At 35.8% G+C, this 20507-nt stretch overlaps 1 protein-coding gene across 1 annotated transcript in view; it reads right to left on the bottom strand.

Moving 5' to 3' along the window:
- LOC140158349 (aldehyde dehydrogenase 1A1-like) overlaps positions 1-20507 on the bottom strand; it is a 49255-nt gene continuing 28748 nt past the window's right edge. The window contains exon 13 of the mRNA XM_072181440.1: positions 1-186. Coding sequence (XP_072037541.1) covers positions 154-186 — 33 coding nt within the window. The 3' untranslated portion in view covers positions 1-153. The remainder of the gene's footprint in view (positions 187-20507) is intronic.

The raw sequence follows: 20507 nt of genomic DNA on the forward strand, positions 1-20507 counted from the left end.
CTATTCAGTGTCCCGGAATAATTGCCAAATGTACAGATTTTTATATGGTTCTATTGTACCACGGTAATCACGTTGTTCTGTTCTACATCTTCTGTTTGATGTAACCATGGTATTATACGAAACATCCATCGATGATTCCTCCTTGGAAGCGAACTAAGAGTTCTTTACTGGAATTTTGACGATAACCTGAGAAAAAAAATCATATTGTCATTTATAGCAGGAAATTGGCTGTGAATGTGCAAAAATCAAAAGACTACATGTACATTGGGATATTCCAGAAAATAGAGTAACTTTTCAATAAAAGAAATGTCTGGATTTCCAAGTTTTCCTAAAAATGACTGAACTTCCAGTTGCCAATGTTACTGAAAAAATCTTGGAAATACAATTAAATGAATGAAAAATTACGGAAATGTCCAAAACGAGCTCTCAAATTATGCAAATTGAGGACTAAAAAGTCCGAAAATCTTAACTCCTTTATAAGGGGTGTGCATCTTCTCTCTTTGAAATGGATATAGGTGTAGGGCTGGCACTTTCGCACTAAGGGGCATTCGGTGAGAGCAAAATGTAAAAAATATGGGGTCATTGGGTGAGAGCATGATTTTTGGCATTCGTTGAGAGCAAAATGTAAAAAATATGGGGTCATTGGGTGAGAACAGGGTAAGTCCATATGATATCAAGGAGGTCCCCACCTGACCCCCTCAGATTTGCTTTATATTTTAGTCATATGTTGTACCTGTAAAAATATTAAAAACCTGCAAATTTGAGGTCTGTAGCTCTTACGGATTTTCTGTGGCAGCCATTTAAAGTTGGAGTATGGGGGTCTAAATTTGGATTCAAAAGTTGCCCTTTAAATAAATGTCATCTTTGGGAGTCTGTGACTGTAATTGCGCGTTTTGTCACGGGGTCATTAAATATGCAAGAAAAAATGTAATGTTTTGTAAACTGGCAAGTTTAGCCCCTCTAAATTCACATTTTTTGTCAGATTAATTATTTTTGTTGTCACTGATGCTAAATATAGGATAAATACAATACATATCAAAAAAATTGAGGTCACAACTCATTCACATTTCGAACAGCGCCCTCACGAAGATGAAATTTATTGCAAATTCAACATTTTCAGGGGGTCCAAAGTCGATGTGGTCCACCTTCAAAATTTATAAAACATTTTTTTAATATGACTACTAGTCTTAAATTACAACTTTGCAAAGTCCCAGTAATTGTCTAGGTTGACTTCATATAAAACGACAAGCCCAAAGTTGACCATTTTCTTATGATTGCATGTACTGCAAATGTGCCGAATTTGGAAGGGTTAAAGTCAAATTGGCCCCAATATTGAAAATAAATGACTAGATGCGTAGTTATTGGCCCTATTTACTTTAATTTCCATTTTATTTTCAATATTGGGGCCAATTTGACTTTAAGCCTTCCAAATTTGGCACCTTTGCAGTACATGCAATCATAAGAAAATGGTCAACTTTGGGCTTGTCGTTTTATATGAAGTCAACCTAGACAATTACTGAGACTTTGCAAAGTTGTAATATAAGACTAGTAGTCATATAAAAAAATGTTTTATAAATTTTGAAGGTGGACCACATCGACTTTGGACCCCCTGAAAATGTTGAATTTGCAATAAATTTCATCTTCGTGAGGGCGCTGTTCGAAATGTAAATGAGTTGTGACCTCAATTGACGCGATTCCAAATACAGCGCGCCACCTACGATCACGCCTGGCTGATCTACTTCGCGCAGAGCATCATGGGTAAAAGTCGACATCCATGACGCGTCGACGATGAACCATCGACCAAGGAAACGGAAACGAGTGTTGCTATCGATTACTCATTACTCAACCACTTTTGTTTATTTACGTTGATGATGAACAGCTGTTGATTCAACCCTCCGACGATTTTTTTTTTTTCATTTCTGCCTCCTTTTTAAAGTTAATTTCGACAGTCATGGTTTAGGCCTACCTCTGTGAATGTTCAGAGTGTTAGGCCTATTCCCACACAAAATAATGGGCATCAATTAAACCCTTATTTTCAAACTTTTCCGAACTTTCCGAGGCGCTTGGGAAAATACTTTAGGCTCTCGTTTACAAGAAAAGAAAACAGTGAAACATATGATTGGGGATAGGCCTACTTTATATATATCCTATAAAAAAACCCAATTTTTAAACCTTGTTCGTTTTAAGTTAAGTAGGCCTAATTCTCAATATTTAGAAGAACGAAATATTCAATACATATTTTAACAGCATGGACAGCGTAAAGCATTTTTTTTTAATACGATTAAAACGTTTTCGAATTTCAAATGTACTCTATTCCTATTCAACCATCTACGGTTAAAACTCGATGTCAAAAATGTTGATGTCTCTGATCGACCATCTAGGCCTATAAACCCGATGTCAAAATGTCAATTTTCGAGTTGATAATAGCAAATGCTTTTGATGCAAGACAATTTCAAACAGGTAATTTAATATAAAACTCAAATTCGTGCCTTTTTTATTTCTTGATTGGATAACTTTTCCCATAATTATTACCATACATATGATAAAAGCGTTTGGTTTTCATAAATGTTTTGAACGCTTGTCTTATTTTTATTTTTATTATTTTTTCTTGCTAACCTAGGCCTATCGAGATGTTTTACATTTATAACCTTTTTAACAAACTTGAATAGATATTATAAGCATTTTCGTGTGACGTTTTGAAACGCTCTTTGTAGCATGATGTAGGCCTACTGTATGATCATGAAAGGTCGTAAATTTAGAAGCCATTTCCTTCTATATAGCCCTATAAATAAAACACTTTGGCCCCAATGTATAATGTCGGGAGAAAATCATATACTTGCACTAAACAAATAAACCTGTTAATTTTTAAAATAAACTCTCGTGGTGCAATTCTGTCAACAAAATTACATAGGCTTATGAACCGGGGACTCAGCCCCCTCAATAAATTTGGTGCGGGAGCTCGAATAGGCCTACCCTTCTGTATGAATAGGCACGTTTTCATTTTCAAAGTCCACAATGCCGTAAAGGTTGGACTACACTACAGTTCAGTTCTTTTCAAAGTGTTGACTTATAATTTCATGAGAAAGAAAAGAAAATGGGAAAGATTTTAATCTTTCCCATTTTCTTTTTCTTTAAAAAAAACATGTATAGGCCTAGGCCTAGGTGTATAAAATTGTCCAATTGAATATTTAGTCGAAAATGTTTGATTTTTCAATGTTGTGCCGACCGATAATATGGCTAAAAAGAAACTCATTCCAACCAACGTGTGCTATTTGGGAGTAGGCCTAGGCCTACATTAAGAGTAAATTTCCTTGGGTTATGAATTATTAAGGTTATTAATTATTTTAAACTGTTGTGATTTGGTAGTTCACAGCATCTTACGAATGGTAGTGAGCTTTGGCAAAAACTGCATTGCTCAATTCATAGCGAGTATGTTAAAATAGCACAGATATACTTTTATAGGTGCTGCGGTTCTTGAGTTACGTTGTAAAGAGGGCTGAAACAACAACACTTTTGTAAAACGTACATAACTCATTAACAACAATAAATTAAGCAAGTTCGCAAAGTATACGATTTTTAGGTTGCTTCGACCAACAATACCTCGTCTACCCTTAAAGGGGAAAGATGAAATAAAGATGGTATATGACATGCAAGAAAGCGGAAGTAAAAATAAAATATGAAAAAGAAACATGAATTAATATTAAAATCGGGCATGACAATTGTGACACGATCTGGTTCATGGGGGCCAAAGGAGTCATTTTTGACAATTGTGTTACTGTAATTAGGCTATCATTTTAAATTGAAAACACCAAAGGTCTAGCATACTTGGTTCAAAAGTTCTAAAGTTTTTTCATGCAGATTTTCTTGATATGCCTTAAAATAATGATCTTTTAAAATTCATGTAGGCCTACTCTTTTGCAGTTTGAAACTTTCTTCATCTTTATTATAATGCTAGAACTCTATGAGGTATTGTTGAACTTATGCATTAAAGTCTCAAATTGAAATATTAACAAAAAATAAATGCTATTTTTATGCGGTAAGCTATGCCTACAAAGTGTTTTTATTGCGATCGTAATTTTTTTAATGTTTGATAGTAATATAATTAAAAATACAAATTTAGGCTAAACATAAAATAAGGACAAATCAAACAATTACAATAATAACAAAAACGGCAAACCAATGTGATGCATGTTTATAAGTAGTAGGCCTATTAAGAATCTTTTTAAAATTTACTTGAATTTCTTTGCTGTAGGCCTATCCCGCGCGGCGGGCCGCTATAAGCGCCTTCGTTCCAAAAAAAACACCACATTTTTAGTAAATGTAGGCCGATTACAAAAACGCAACACCTATAGTATGGATGTTGGTGATCTTGTGTCATATACTGGGAGGCCCCATGACAGGGTGTAATTCCCATTATTCCAGTAATTCCCTAATATTCCATCTAAGTCCATATTACTCCCAACTAATTCCGAGTAAGTCCGGTAAGTCCTTATAAGTCCATATAATTCCCAAATATTCCTGTAATTCTAAATAACTCCAAATAAGTCCATAGTGTCCATTAAGTCCTTATAAGACCATATTTTTCCCAACTAATTCCGAATAACTCCTAATAAGTCCAGTAAGTCCTTATAAGTCCATATTATTCCTAACTAATTCCGAATAACTCCTAATAAGTCCAGTAAGTCCTTATAAGTCCATATTATTCCTAACTAATTCCGAATAACTCCTAATAAGTCCATAAAGTCCCCATAATTCCATAGTATTCCTCTAATTCTAAGTAACTCCAAATAAGTCAGGCAAGTCCATGTAATATTGTAAGTCCCTACTAATTTCCAAATATTCCTTTAATTCCGAGTATAACTCCTATACGCCCCTATAATTCCAAATTTTGAGTCTCAATGAGTTCTGGCAATTCAAACAAACCATCACAAACAAACCCAACACCACTAGGCACTAAACATGCCTCAAGACCTGAGCCCAAAACATCCCACCCCCACATGTTACCCCAACACGCACCTCAGGAGCTCAAAACATACAGCTGTCACCAACACACACCCTCCCCCACCCCACCCAACACACACAGGATATTTAAAGCATTGGAACACTGAATTACTCTGTATTTTAAATGCGACTAAAATGAACTCTAAAATTGCATAATTATTATGAACTTGTCATAAAAGTCATGCAATGAATATACAACAGAGCAGCACAATAAATATAAAGCAAATCACTGCACATGCTTCCCCATTTCTGATCACTTGTCAGTGCTTCGTATAAAACAATTATGCTTCTTCTCTATAAATGTTTCTTAGAATTTAATTGCAAACCAGTTCAATCAGGGGCGTAGCCAGCTTTTTTGGTCGGGGGGGCAAAATAAAATTTTGGGGGCACAGACGAAAAAAATTACAGTTGCATCATACAATACATAGAGACAAAGGACTTTATTGGGACGATGTGCGCGTGTAGCGCGCAAAAATTGGTATTTTGCACTATTTTCGCCCATTATCAGGATGGAAAGGGCTTAATCTCAGCAATATGCGCGCGTAGCGTGGAAAATTGTGTTTTTTCAGGCAGAATTTCGGTAGAAAAGGGCTCCTTGCCCTTTTCTTTTCCTTTGCCCTCCTGATTTTCCCTTTTACTTTTTGTCAGAGGGGCACTTTTTTCTTTGTCACTCTGCCTCCCCCTGGCTACGCTACTGAGTTCAATACTTGAATGAGTTTCAGAGTTTTTATCGATAACCACCTCAACCATTTGTTACACAACATATCTGATCATTTGCAACAGGACCTACATACACACAAATTGGGTCAATTTCCAAAATGCTGATTTTCCCATAATATTCTACAATTATTGCTATTTGTTAATGTTTATTTATGTTTCTCTTGTTTGCCAAAACGCAGCTCATTTCCTTGTTATTTATATGTAAAAAGTGCTAAAGTACCACTTCGCTTGTTATGTATAAAAAGTCTGTCATGTTTTAATATTTTATGTGTCTTTTAAGGTATCCATTCTAATAAGCCTTTTTGAAATATGGCGGGGGAAAAAAGGAGAGGGCGTACTTTGAAGCGAGTAATCTTTTGTATGCTTCTCAGCCGGACAAAAGATTACTCACTTGCCCGCCATATTTCAAAAAGGCTTATGGAGTTGGCTGTCTTCAAACTGTTCCTTAAAATTGTGTTACTTCTCGAGGTCTGTGCAAAAATTCTGATAAAGAATCATTTAGTGACCAAGGGTTGGGGGACCAGCATGCATGTGTACGTGTATAGCCTGTTTCAAAAATAAATGCAAAACTTTGCTTCAAAGCAAGTACCTTTAAAAATGCTGGATATGAAAAAATGTGTATGCGGCATGGGTATCATGTCTCTTGTGTGTCCAAGTGTTTTTCGTCTTGGTTCAGAATTGATGCACCCACAAATGATATTTAAATCTCTTGAGGATGCATCAATGCTATTTTTATTTAAGTAATTAAAATTACTTCCACTAAAAATTTAAAATACCAAACTTCTTCAAATTTGTATTGCATCGTTTCTTGCTAGAGATCTTTGCCTGCATGCCCATTTCTTAATATTTTCAGCATGATTTAGATTTCATTTGACATTATTATGGATCATTATTTTGATTGTAAATCACAGCTACCAATAAAATAATCTAGGAAAAGACAGTACTTTGGTAAAATAATAAAACAAAATGATTCATGTACAATTTATTAAGTCAAGTTGAACAGATACATGATGGCCAAGAAGGCAAGCCAACAGGTCCAAGTTAGGTTTTGTTGAATGCTCCTGTCACTTAAATTGACATCATTAAATGAAAACCTAACATTTTCACACCTAAGATATTACAAAATGTTATAAATGTTTAATTCTTCAAGATATAAAACACACATATTATAAATACAATACATTTACAATGTGATTATACAATCTGCAAAACAATTAAGGTACCAGTTATTTTTACCCCTGTATATCCTTAACAAAGACAGATAATGTTACAGAAATGGGCTGTCAGGACAATAGCAAATAGTCATTATAGAAGCCATACTGCTTGTTTATATACCAAATATAATATTTCAACTGTGCTGACACCTACAATCTTGAATTAGGGGTATTTATTTACAAGTACAGTAATAATGAATTAATGTGTATTTGATGATTTCTTTACACTTCGTTCCAAACGAGAAGCGCTAGTAAATTCAACTTAATCATGTTAAATAATGAAGAACAATGAAACATTTACTGACCATGCTATTCATACAGCTGGTCCAATATTATGGAACTCATTGCCAAACTCAATAGAAACAGTAAATGCAGTAAAACATTTCCAAAAAACAAACAAATGTGACTTGATTTCAAAATATGATTAATTCTTGAGCATTGTGTTTTTCCTTTGTTTGTATTTTGTTTTTACTTATTTTGATGGTAAGGTTTCTTTGTTACATCTGGCCTTCTGGTCCCGCTTCTCGTCATTTCCTCCATGATTCATTTGATTGATATTGCTTTTGTTTATTTGTTTTTAATTTATATTTGTGTGATTTGTTGTGAATTATGGAAAAATAAATTATCTTATCTTATCTTGCATATTGAAAACAAGCTAAAAATAAGAAGACGATCTGTTCTCAGTGCACCTGAATGGATATATAACCATGCAATCTGAAAATAAGCAATTTATTGTGTTTTTCATATGGTACCCTAATTGGAAATACTCGCATCTGAAGTGATGGCTTTCTGGGATAAGGGAACAAACCAAAAGATCGATGACGTCCTATAAACGAAATTAGTTTCGTTTAGGGGGGGGGTAAAAATACTCAATTACGTTTTTACAAAAACATCGGTCTGAAGAATGTGTCATTATTATTATGTCAAAATTTTCAACATTTCATTATTACGTTTCTGATAGGAGGGAGGGGGTCGGCTGAGAAACGATCGATCTTTTGGTTTGTTCCCTAAATGTGTAACAGTCATGATGTGGCCACAAGAGATTGGCTGCAGTTTATAAGAGGCTTAATCTCTGATGGCCATTTTTTCTTTGACTTGTATAGGCAGTAATTATTCAAGACAGCCGTTGCTCTAGATCTTTAACATTTTTCAAATTGCCATTTACAAGATCTCTCGTCAACAAAAGAACTAAGCACACTACAAACCTTATTTCTACTCATACAGGGTGGTTCAAAAAGAACTTTACCCAATTTGAAAAGTTAATACTCAAGAGTTTAGAGCAGTAATTCTCAAAAGTGTAAAATATTCTAAATATATGTTTTTGTAAAACTTTGTGGTGAAAAAATTAGAGAAAAAGAAGCTAAAGTAACAAAATGGCAGCAGCTTTACATCACATGGTCCAAAATCACAAATTTCAATTGGATGTATCCAATTACCATCTGTATTGCGTTAGGCATGCATATTGGTAAATACACTTGGCTTGTCATTTACAATTTTTCATACATCAATGAATAATTACAATCTAAGATCTCAATCCTCACTAGTAATGCTAGATGAAAAAATGTACTCGAAATTAATATAAACATTATAACAATTACACAATATCACTGTTTTCATGTGGTGCAATTTCTGAATTTCAATTGTTTGCATTTTGAGACTGCGTGAATTTCTAGACAGCATTTCAAGGTATCAAGATAAGGCAATTTACAACACAAGACAGGATATATACTTCAGTCTGTAAGACTTTTTGGACGTGCTACATGAATTTGTGAGAATCCCACCCAAATGTACCATAAGTCTACTGTAGAAGCTATAGGCCTATCATACGTTGAATATAATTATGCAAAGGAAGGAATGGACGTCATAGAACCGGCCAAAATGCCCCGGGGCCACTCATGTATAAAATGTTTAAGTATCCGTGTGAATTGACTTTAAAAAATGCCGGGCAAAAATGACCCTAAGCTAGGATGTCGAAAATTTGTTAAACTAACCCTAAACAAGGATTTTACCCAAATAAAAGCACCCTAAGCGAGGAATTGGTTTGAAATTTGCCCCTAAACAAGGATAGACATTACGTGTGTCAGTAGAGTGTCATTCAGTGACAGTGATGATATCGATAAGCTTAAAATTGGCGCTGTTGAATTCAGCTCCGATTTTTAAAGATCTGGTTAGTAAAATTGGTCAGAATCCACTCTTTTGTTGCAAATAACTTGATAAGTATGTCACCACTAATGTCCATTAATGGGTAATTTAAAAAAAAATACTCTAAGCGAGGATAAAAAAAAAACCTTTATTAGTAAAATGAGTGTTTTGAGACCCTAATCGTGAATCCGCGCGGATCCTCGTTTTGCTTTTCAAAACCACCCTAAATTTGTGTTTTCTTTCACGCGGATGCTTACAACTTTCATATATGGGTGACCCCCGGAGCCAAATACCTGCCTAATACTCCAGAGTTATACGCTGGCGAAGTTACGTAATAATCGGATTAATTACCATAGCAATAGGTGAAAACAATTTTTGAATATACCGCGCTGCACTGATACATTCACGCGGTACCTCTTCATTGAACCATATCATGCTGATTACTTGCACCTGTAAGATTAGTATCTTTGAAAAGACCAGTATTGTATTCAATCTATGATTGCAGACATACACATGCAGGTGATGAGTGTAACCTGCTTGTAGTGCAGCGCGATATGTTCAAAATTGTTTTCACCTATTGCTATGGTAATTAATCCGATTAATTACGTAACTTCGCCAGCGTATAGATGCAACAGTGTGCCTCACATACCACGAATGACTTTTCAAGTTGTTATTGTTTATTTTTGAATAGTATTCGCTGAAAAAGTTCTTCAAAAATAAGTTGTTATTCTTTGTCAATGATGGGAGTGAAGTTCGGGTACATTATTGTATCTAGCATGATTAGTGAGAATTAAATTCTTTCATGGATTCATTCATAAATTCATTCATTGATAAATATGTCACCACTTAAGTCCATTTAAAGCATTTCTCACTTGTTTAAAGAGTGATAGAGTTACGCAATCTGCTGTTTAGTTATCAATTAGAACTTTGCAGAGAAACATGACAAGATAGTTTTTCACTGTACCTGATTGAAATACCAAAAAGTATGTCAATATTTTGGTGCACTCTTAGCTATAATTTTTGCTTTTTGCAAAACATGCACATGGAGGCCGGATTATGTGGTTTTATATTAAAATTCCACTCAGCCAAAATTATTCCTAAAATATATAGGAATATCGAATAGACACGAGAGGTTCTTTAAATATTTTAAGAAACTCGTTGGAAGCTATTGTAGGACGCGTTTCGATTAACTGTGATCAAATTAATTTGATCTATTTTGGTTAATCTCATCAGCTACATTTTGCTGTGTTTGATCTTAGGATAGATGCCCATTTTAGGCTGTTTTGTCGCACTTTATATATACCAAATGACCGTCTAGCTTTTTGATATTCAAATTGGTAGATGTGCGGATCAAACACAAAAGCGTGTTATATTTTAATCTTCACTACTTATATGGATGTATCTGGTCTTGATAAGACTAAGAAAACAAACCGATATAATGAACAAGTTTGAAAATACAACATACTTTGGTTTTGTTGGTTGAAACTATGATTATGAGCCCGTATTAGGAATGTTTTTATAAAGTTCTATACATAGGCCTACAGTGCAGCGTTATAAATGTGCATATAAAAGAGCCTTATTATGAGGACCATATGATTACCCGATTGGGTGTGGTTTTATTATGGTTCATTATAAGGTCTATATATTTAAAATAACATGTTAACATGCAGATCAGGTACGTATAAGAACAATGGAACTAGTGTAACCAACTAAAGTGTCAAGGAAGCTCGTAAGGAAACATTCATGAAGATAATGTGATGATAGATAATTAATTTTCATCTAATAGATCCAACAAATCTCTCAGTGTAGGAGACATAGGGCAAATTCCGGTTTTGGAGTTAGCATCCGCTATACTTTGCAAAGTCGGAGTCAAAGATATATTAGGGTTTTGGTCTAAAGTTATCTTTGCTCTGATAAGACGCTCTCCTATGTTTGAGTGCGTCTTAAAGCTAGTATAGGGGGGCAAGGGAAGAGTTTGCACAGGTTATGATTATTTGATATAAAATGCCAGTTCCTGAGAAGTGCCTTTTTGATTTTTGCATTACCTCTTTGGGGGAAGTGATGCGTGCAGAAAACTAGAGGTATTTCCTCACGTTTTTTTGGAACATCCTCTAAGTAAATATTTCGTCTATTGTATGAAATATCTGCTAGGCATGCGAGCACTTCTGGTTTCTTATATCCTCTTGTGAGAAGTTTTGAGATAAAGAAATCAAGTTTGTGCTCATATTCTGTCTCCGAGCTGGAGTTTCGAATATATCTTATAGCCTCACCCTTAACCATGCCACGAAAACACGAATTTGGGTGAGACGAATCTCTTGAAAGATATTGATATGGTCCTCATAATAAGGCTCTTTTATATGCACATTTATAACGCTGCACTGTAGGCCTATGTATAGAACTTTATAAAAACATGCCTAAAACGGGCTCATAATCATAGTTTCAACCAACAAAACCAAAGTATGTTGTATTTTCAAACTTGTTCATTATATCGGTTTGTTTTCTTAGTCTTATCAAGACCAGATACATCCATATAAGTAGTGAAGATTAAAATATAACACGCTTTTGTGTTTGATCCGCACATCTACCAATTTGAATATCAAAAAGCTAGACGGTCATTTGGTATATATGTGCGACAAAACAGCCTAAAATGGGCATCTATCCTAAGATCAAACACAGCAAAATGTAGCTGATGAGATTAACCAAAATAGATCAAATTAATTTGATCACAGTTAATCGAAACGCGTCCTACAATAACTTCCAACCAGTTTCTTAATATATTTAAAGAACCTCTCGTGTCTATTCGATATTCCTATATATTTTAGGAATAATTTTGGCTGAGTGGAATTTTAATATAAAACCACATAATCCGGCCTCCATGTGCATGTTTTGCAAAAAGCAAAAATTATAGCTAAGAGTGCACCAAAATATTGACATACTTTTTGGTATTTCAATCAGGTACAGTGAAAAACTATCTTGTCATGTTTCTCTGCAAAGTTCTAATTGATAACTAAACAGCAGATTGCGTAACTCTATCACTCTTTAAACATTTAGTACCGTTCTGTGCTCCTTCGTTTTGGACATGGAACACCCGATAGACAGTGCGCGTTGAATTCTCTCCTAATGATCTCTTTATTTCATTAGCGAAGGAATCTCTGTTTGTTTGTTATCACAAACGTATTAATTAGACCCTATCTAAATAAGATAAAGAGAAACATTAAATCCACAAAAAAGACAAAAGTGGGTTTAATTTCTGAGGGTAAATAAGGTCAATGCTCGTTCGTGATATGAAGAAATAAATGGACAACCAGGTGTGCCACTTTCTTCATCTTTATTAAACTGGATCTTATTAAAACATGGCAATGACATATTTATTTGCCTTAAATGAGAACAGTTTCTTCCGTGCACTGGTATATATCAATATTATAATAGATATATCAATCATGTCTTGCTTTTGAAAACTCCCGGTCGGATCCGACCCACGACCTTTGGCAAGACATTGCACTCTGCTCTATATCACGCATACGTCAGGCAGCCCCAGCGTCCAACATACTTGGAAGTAGTGGCGCTTAAATCAAAATGTCAATTGCCATCCCACTCGCATACTCAGCAATTTGCTACTATTGTGCATTATGGAATTGCTTTTTGAAAACAAACAAACTGTGATGCGCATGTGCCTTTATGGTTCGGTGATCTAATACTTGTTTACTACGGCTTTACTAAGTCATCTCGTCTGGGCCCTCTCAAAACCTAATATAGAGAAACCCGAGACTGCATCATTTTGCTTTCTTCCTCCGTTCTACCATGGCGTTATCTGATTCCGACTCCTCGCTAGATCTAACATCCCCTTCTACTCCGGGAAAAAACCTCGACTTAGCTGCATACCGCATCCCGAAGCTACTGAAGTCACCGGAGATGATGGAGACCAATGACAGCCAACCCACCCCTGGACAGAGAGTTGCTACCAGCACCAAGAGAGAAAAAATTCATCTGACTGATCGCGCTAAGAAAATGGTGTGGGGAGAGTTGAGCAAAATCAAACATGTCCGATCTAATGCGTCCAATGTTCATTTTCTCGGATTGGATATCAAGCAAGCTACAGCAGATAAAGTTATTCTTCCTATGTTCTCCATTTCAAAACACCTTCCCCAGTTACCTGGGGGAGCTCTGAGTTGGGCTTTCCAATCAGAATGGGAGAACATTTTGAGAGAATGCTCACAAAAGCTGATGGACACCACAGCTAACTATCTGCTAACCGAGAAAGTGAAAGATTTGGACGAATTAGCATCGGACATGGCTCAAAAAGCCACACTAGACTTCAAAAAAGCGCTACCATCTGATGAATTGGAGAAGGGTCTAACGCTTTTCAACATAGTTGACCAATCTATGAAGAAACAGAAGAGGAAAAAGAAAAAGGCAGCATCATCTGGGAAGATTACCAAACGATCATCTAAGACAGACAAACACCGAGTGAAGAATCTCAAGAAGCAAAGAGGTGCAGTCAACCGCCGGCTAAAAATATAAGCCGGTACAAAAACCAAACGGCCTTTTTAAGGCCACCCATATCTTCTAAAAAGAGAGATGATCTTAGGCCGTCATTACACTATGCTTGGTATCAATTAAAACACAGTACATGTACTCCTTTGATACACAGTTAATATAATGGCAAAAAACAGGAAGTTCCGTAAACAGAGTATCAAACGGCAAACTAAGGACAAAATCAAGTCTAGAACTTGCCATTTGAATTCCCAAACCCTCAAAAAATCAGAGAAGTCCAAAAAATAAAGGACTTAGCCAATGCGAACAAAAAGTTCGTTATAAACTTAGCAAACGAAAATTTCTCTGATGCAGAATTATCTGTACTAGGAGAGGTTTGAAATTTGTAGATATCCCAAAAGATCCTAAAGCAAAAATGCTTGATAGGGATACAGAAACATTCATGAGAATAATGCGCATTCGTTATTTAATGTCCAATAAGAAAGCAAAACGAACACACAAGTTCAAACGAGCTTCTAATTGGCACCCTTTGTCTACACCTTGCTTGGATCTAGAAAACTACTTAGAATCCACGAGGTTAGAGCTTTCTAAAATTAAGAATAATAACATAAACGATAACTTGACAAAACCCGAACGTCAAGCTCTCAAATCATTAAGGGAAAAGAAACATTTGGTTTTCCAAAAACCGGATAAATCTCGTGGCGTGGTCGTAATCAATAAAAATGATTACATACATGAAGGCGAAATCATGCTGGAAGGTAATCAATACACTGTAATCGATGCAGACATGACATTTGATACGGTAAAATTGGTTCAAAACAGCTTAACCTCATGTTATGGGATCAAAGTATTGATAAAAATACACACGACTATCTGTATCCGATAGAACATAAAATTCGAACACCAACTTGCTACTTTTTGCCAAAAGTTCACAAAACCACCCCTACTGGCCGGGTCTTTACTGGAAGACCTATAGTCAGTAATGTTAGTGGACCATGTGAAAAAATTGGTGAATTTATCGACTTTTTGCAGTCCCTCTCGTTCAAAAACAAAACACATACTTGAGAGACACAAAAGATGCGATAAGAAAAATTGAGCAATTAAAACTTCCAGCCCAATGTCTTTTGGTTACAATAGATTGCATTGGAATGTTCACTAATGTTCTTCAAAATGAAGTTGAAAAGAAGTTTTAAAGACTTTTTCAGAAGTTCATCCAGGAATGTACTTTTCTAGAATGCGACATATCCGTCATATGGAAGCATTATTAAAACTGATTTTGCATAGAAACTGTTTTTCATTTAATGAAAAATACTATTTGCAAACGACAGGCGTAGCTATGGGACAAAAATGCTCCCCAGAACTATGTGACATAATGTTCCGTTCGTTGGAAAAGAAATTCATTTCCCTTAGCGATAAAATCTTCAAATGGTTCCGTTATCGTGATGATATTCTTATGTTTTGGTTAGGAGATGAAAACGAGTTAGCTAATTTCATAAGTCGTATCAACTCTATGCACCCGACTCTGAAATTCACACATGAGTGGTCAAAAACAGAAATTAATTTTCTAGACTTAACTCTATACAAGGATGAAAGATTTCATGACAAACAGATCTTAGATATAAAATGCTACAGCAAACCCTGTGACACATTTCAATATCTTTCAAGAGATTCGTCTCACCCAAATGCGTGTTTTCGTGGCATGGTTAAGGGTGAGGCTATAAGATATATTCGAAACTCCAGCTCGGAGACAGAATATGAGCACAAACTTGATTTCTTTATCTCAAAACTTCTCACAAGAGGATATAAGAAACCAGAAGTGCTCGCATGCCTAGCAGATATTTCATACAATAGACGAAATATTTACTTAGAGGATGTTCCAAAAAAACGTGAGGAAATACCTCTAGTTTTCTGCACGCATCACTTCCCCAAAGAGGTAATGCAAAAATCAAAAAGGCACTTCTCAGGAACTGGCATTTTATATCAAATAATCATAACCTGTGCAAACTCTTCCCTTGCCCCCCTATACTAGCTTTAAGACGCACTCAAAACATAGGAGAGCGTCTTATCAGAGCAAAGATAACTTTAGACCAAAACCCTAATATATCTTTGACTCCGACTTTGCAAAGTATAGCGGATGCTAACTCCAAAACCGGAATTTGCCCTATGTCTCCTACACTGAGAGATTTGTTGGATCTATTAGATGAAAATTAATTATCTATCATCACATTATCTTCATGAATGTTTCCTTACGAGCTTCCTTGACACTTTAGTTGGTTACACTAGTTCCATTGTTCTTATACGTACCTGATCTGCATGTTAACATGTTATTTTAAATATATAGACCTTATAATGAACCATAATAAAACCACACCCAATCGGGTAATCATATGGTCCTCATAATAAGGCTCTTTTATATGCACATTTATAACGCTGCAATGTAGGCCTATGTATAGAACTTTATAAAAACATGCCTAAAACGGGCTCATAATCATAGTTTCAACCAACAAAACCAAAGTATGTTGTATTTTCAAACTTGTTCATTATATCGGTTTGTTTTCTTAGTCTTATCAAGACCAGATACATCCATATAAGTAGTGAAGATTAAAATATAACACGCTTTTGTGTTTGATCCGCACATCTACCAATTTGAATATCAAAAAGCTAGACGGTCATTTGGTATATATGTGCGACAAAACAGCCTAAAATGGGCATCTATCCTAAGATCAAACACAGCAAAATGTAGCTGATGAGATTAACCAAAATAGATCAAATTAATTTGATCACAGTTAATCGAAACGCGTCCTACAATAACTTCCAACGAGTTTCTTAAAATATTTAAAGAACCTCTCGTGTCTATTCGATATTCCTATATATTTTAGGAATAATTTTGGCTGAGTGGAATTTTAATATAAAACCACATAATCCGGCCTCCATGTGCATGTTTTGCAAATAGCAAAAATTATAGCTCAGAGTGCACCAAAATATTGACATACTTTTTGGTATTTCAATCAGGTACAGTGAAAACTATCTTGTCATGTTTCTCTGCAAAGTTCTAATTGATAACTAAACAGCAGATTGCGTAACTCTATCACTCTTTAAACATTTAGTACCGTTCTGTGCTCCTTCGTTTTGGACATGGAACACCCGATAGACAGTGCGCGTTGAATTCTCTCCTAATGATCTCTTTATTTCATTAGCGAAGGAATCTCTGTTTGTTTGTTATCACAAACGTATTAATTAGACCCTATCTAAATAAGATAAAGAGAAACATTAAATCCACAAAAAGACAAAAGTGGGTTTAATTTCTGAGGGGTAAATAAGGTCAATGCTCGTTCGTGATATGAAGAAATAAATGGACAACCAGGTGTGCCACTTTCTTCATCTTTATTAAACTGGATCTTATTAAAACATGGCAATGACATATTTATTTGCCTTAAATGAGAACAGTTTCTTCCGTGCACTGGTATATATCAATATTATAATAGATATATCAATCATGTCTTGCTTTTGAAAACTCCCGGTCGGATCCGACCCACGACCTTTGGCAAGACATTGCACTCTGCTCTATATCACGCATACGTCAGGCAGCCCCCAGCGTCCAACATACTTGGAAGTAGTGGCGCTTAAATCAAAATGTCAATTGCCATCCCACTCGCATACTCAGCAATTTGCTACTATTGTGCATTATGGAATTGCTTTTGAAAACAAACAAACTGTGATGCGCATGTGCCTTTATGGTTCGGTGATCTAATACTTGTTTACTACGGCTTTACTAAGTCATCTCGTCTGGGCCCTCTCAAAACCTAATATAGAGAAACCCGAGACTGCATCATTTTGCTTTCTTCCTCCGTTCTACCATGGCGTTATCTGATTCCGACTCCTCGCTAGATCTAACATCCCCTTCTACTCCGGGAAAAAACCTCGACTTAGCTGCATACCGCATCCCGAAGCTACTGAAGTCACCGGAGATGATGGAGACCAATGACAGCCAACCCACCCCTGGACAGAGAGTTGCTACCAGCACCAAGAGAGAAAAAAATCATCTGACTGATCGCGCTAAGAAAATGGTGTGGGGAGAGTTGAGCAAAATCAAACATGTCCGATCTAATGCGTCCAATGTTCATTTTCTCGGATTGGATATCAAGCAAGCTACAGCAGATAAAGTTATTCTTCCTATGTTCTCCATTTCAAAACACCTTCCCCAGTTACCTGGGGGAGCTCTGAGTTGGGCTTTCCAATCAGAATGGGAGAACATTTTGAGAGAATGCTCACAAAAGCTGATGGACACCACAGCTAACTATCTGCTAACCGAGAAAGTGAAAGATTTGGACGAATTAGCATCGGACATGGCTCAAAAAGCCACACTAGACTTAAAAAAAGCGCTACCATCTGATGAATTGGAGAAGGGTCTAACGCTTTTCAACATAGTTGACCAATCTATGAAGAAACAGAAGAGGAAAAAGAAAAGGCAGCATCATCTGGGAAGATTACCAAACGATCATCTAAGACAGACAAACACCGAGTGAAGAATCTCAAGAAGCAAAGAGGTGCAGTCAACCGCCGGCTAAAAATATAAGCCGGTACAAAAACCAAACGGCCTTTTTTAAGGCCACCCATATCTTCTAAAAAGAGAGATGATCTTAGGCCGTCATTACACTATGCTTGGTATCAATTAAAACACAGTACATGTACTCCTTTGATACACAGTTAATATAATGGCAAAAAACAGGAAGTTCCGTAAACAGAGTATCAAACGGCAAACTAAGGACAAAATCAAGTCTAGAACTTGCCATTTGAATTCCCAAACCCTCAAAAAATCAAAAAAAAAAAAAAAATAAAGGACTTAGCCAATGCGAACAAAAAGTTCGTTATAAACTTAGCAAACGAAAATTTCTCTGATGCAGAATTATCTGTACTAGGAGAGGTTTGAAATTTGTAGATATCCCAAAAGATCCTAAAGCAAAAATGCTTGATAGGGATACAGAAACATTCATGAGAATAATGCGCATTCGTTATTTAATGTCCAATAAGAAAGCAAAACGAACACACAAGTTCAAACGAGCTTCTAATTGGCACCCTTTGTCTACACCTTGCTTGGATCTAGAAAACTACTTAGAATCCACGAGGTTAGAGCTTTCTAAAATTAAGAATAATAACATAAACGATAACTTGACAAAACCCGAACGTCAAGCTCTCAAATCATTAAGGGAAAAGAAACATTTGGTTTTCCAAAAACCGGATAAATCTCGTGGCGTGGTCGTAATCAATAAAAATGATTACATACATGAAGGCGAAATCATGCTGGAAGGTAATCAATACACTGTAATCGATGCAGACATGACATTTGATACGGTAAAATTGGTTCAAAAACAGCTTAACCTCATGTTATGGGATCAAAGTATTGATAAAATACACACGACTATCTGTATCCGATAGAACATAAAATTCGAACACCAACTTGCTACTTTTTGCCAAAAGTTCACAAAACCACCCCTACTGGCCGGGTCTTTACTGGAAGACCTATAGTCAGTAATGTTAGTGGACCATGTGAAAAATTGGTGAATTTATCGACTTTTTGCAGTCCCTCTCGTTCAAAAACAAAACACATACTTGAGAGACACAAAAGATGCGATAAGAAAAATTGAGCAATTAAAACTTCCAGCCCAATGTCTTTTGGTTACAATAGATTGCATTGGAATGTTCACTAATGTTCTTCAAAATGAAGTTGAAAAAGAAGTTTTAAAGACTTTTTCAGAAGTTAATCCAGGAATGTACTTTCCTAGAATGCCACATATCCGTCATATGGAAGCATTATTAAAACTGATTTTGCATAGAAACTGTTTTTCATTTAATGAAAATACTATGTGCAAACGACAGGCGTAGCTATGGGACAAAAATGCTCCCCAGAACTATGTGACATAATGTTCCATTCGTTGGAAAAGAAATTCATTTCCCTTAGCGATAAAATCTTCAAATGGTTCCGTTATCGTGATGATATTCTTATGTTTTGGTTAGGAGATGAAAACGAGTTAGCTAATTTCATAAGTCGTATCAACTCTATGCACCCGACTCTGAAATTCACACATGAGTGGTCAAAAACAGAAATTAATTTTCTAGACTTAACTCTATACAAGGATGAAAGATTTCATGACAAACAGATCTTAGATATAAAATGCTACAGCAAACCCTGTGACACATTTCAATATCTTTCAAGAGATTCGTCTCACCCAAATTCGTGTTTTCGTGGCATGGTTAAGGGTGAGGCTATAAGATATATTCGAAACTCCAGCTCGGAGACAGAATATGAGCACAAACTTGATTTCTTTATCTCAAAACTTCTCACAAGAGGATATAAGAAACCAGAAGTGCTCGCATGCCTAGCAGATATTTCATACAATAGACGAAATATTTACTTAGAGGATGTTCCAAAAAAACGTGAGGAAATACCTCTAGTTTTCTGCACGCATCACTTCCCCAAAGAGGTAATGCAAAAATCAAAAAGGCACTTCTCAGGAACTGGCATTTTATATCAAATAATCATAACCTGTGCAAACTCTTCCCTTGCCCCCTATACTAGCTTTAAGACGCACTCAAAACATAGGAGAGCGTCTTATCAGAGCAAAGATAACTTTAGACCAAAACCCTAATATATCTTTGACTCCGACTTTGCAAAGTATAGCGGATGCTAACTCCAAAACCGGAATTTGCCCTATGTCTCCTACACTGAGAGATTTGTTGGATCTATTAGATGAAAATTAATTATCTATCATCACATTATCTTCATGAATGTTTCCTTACGAGCTTCCTTGACACTTTAGTTGGTTACACTAGTTCCATTGTTCTTATACGTACCTGATCTGCATGTTAACATGTTATTTTAAATATATAGACCTTATAATGAACCATAATAAAACCACACCCAATCGGGTAATCATA

Source organism: Amphiura filiformis, chromosome 8 (genome assembly GCF_039555335.1).
Source record: "Amphiura filiformis chromosome 8, Afil_fr2py, whole genome shotgun sequence".
Classification (NCBI taxonomy): domain Eukaryota; kingdom Metazoa; phylum Echinodermata; class Ophiuroidea; order Amphilepidida; family Amphiuridae; genus Amphiura; species Amphiura filiformis.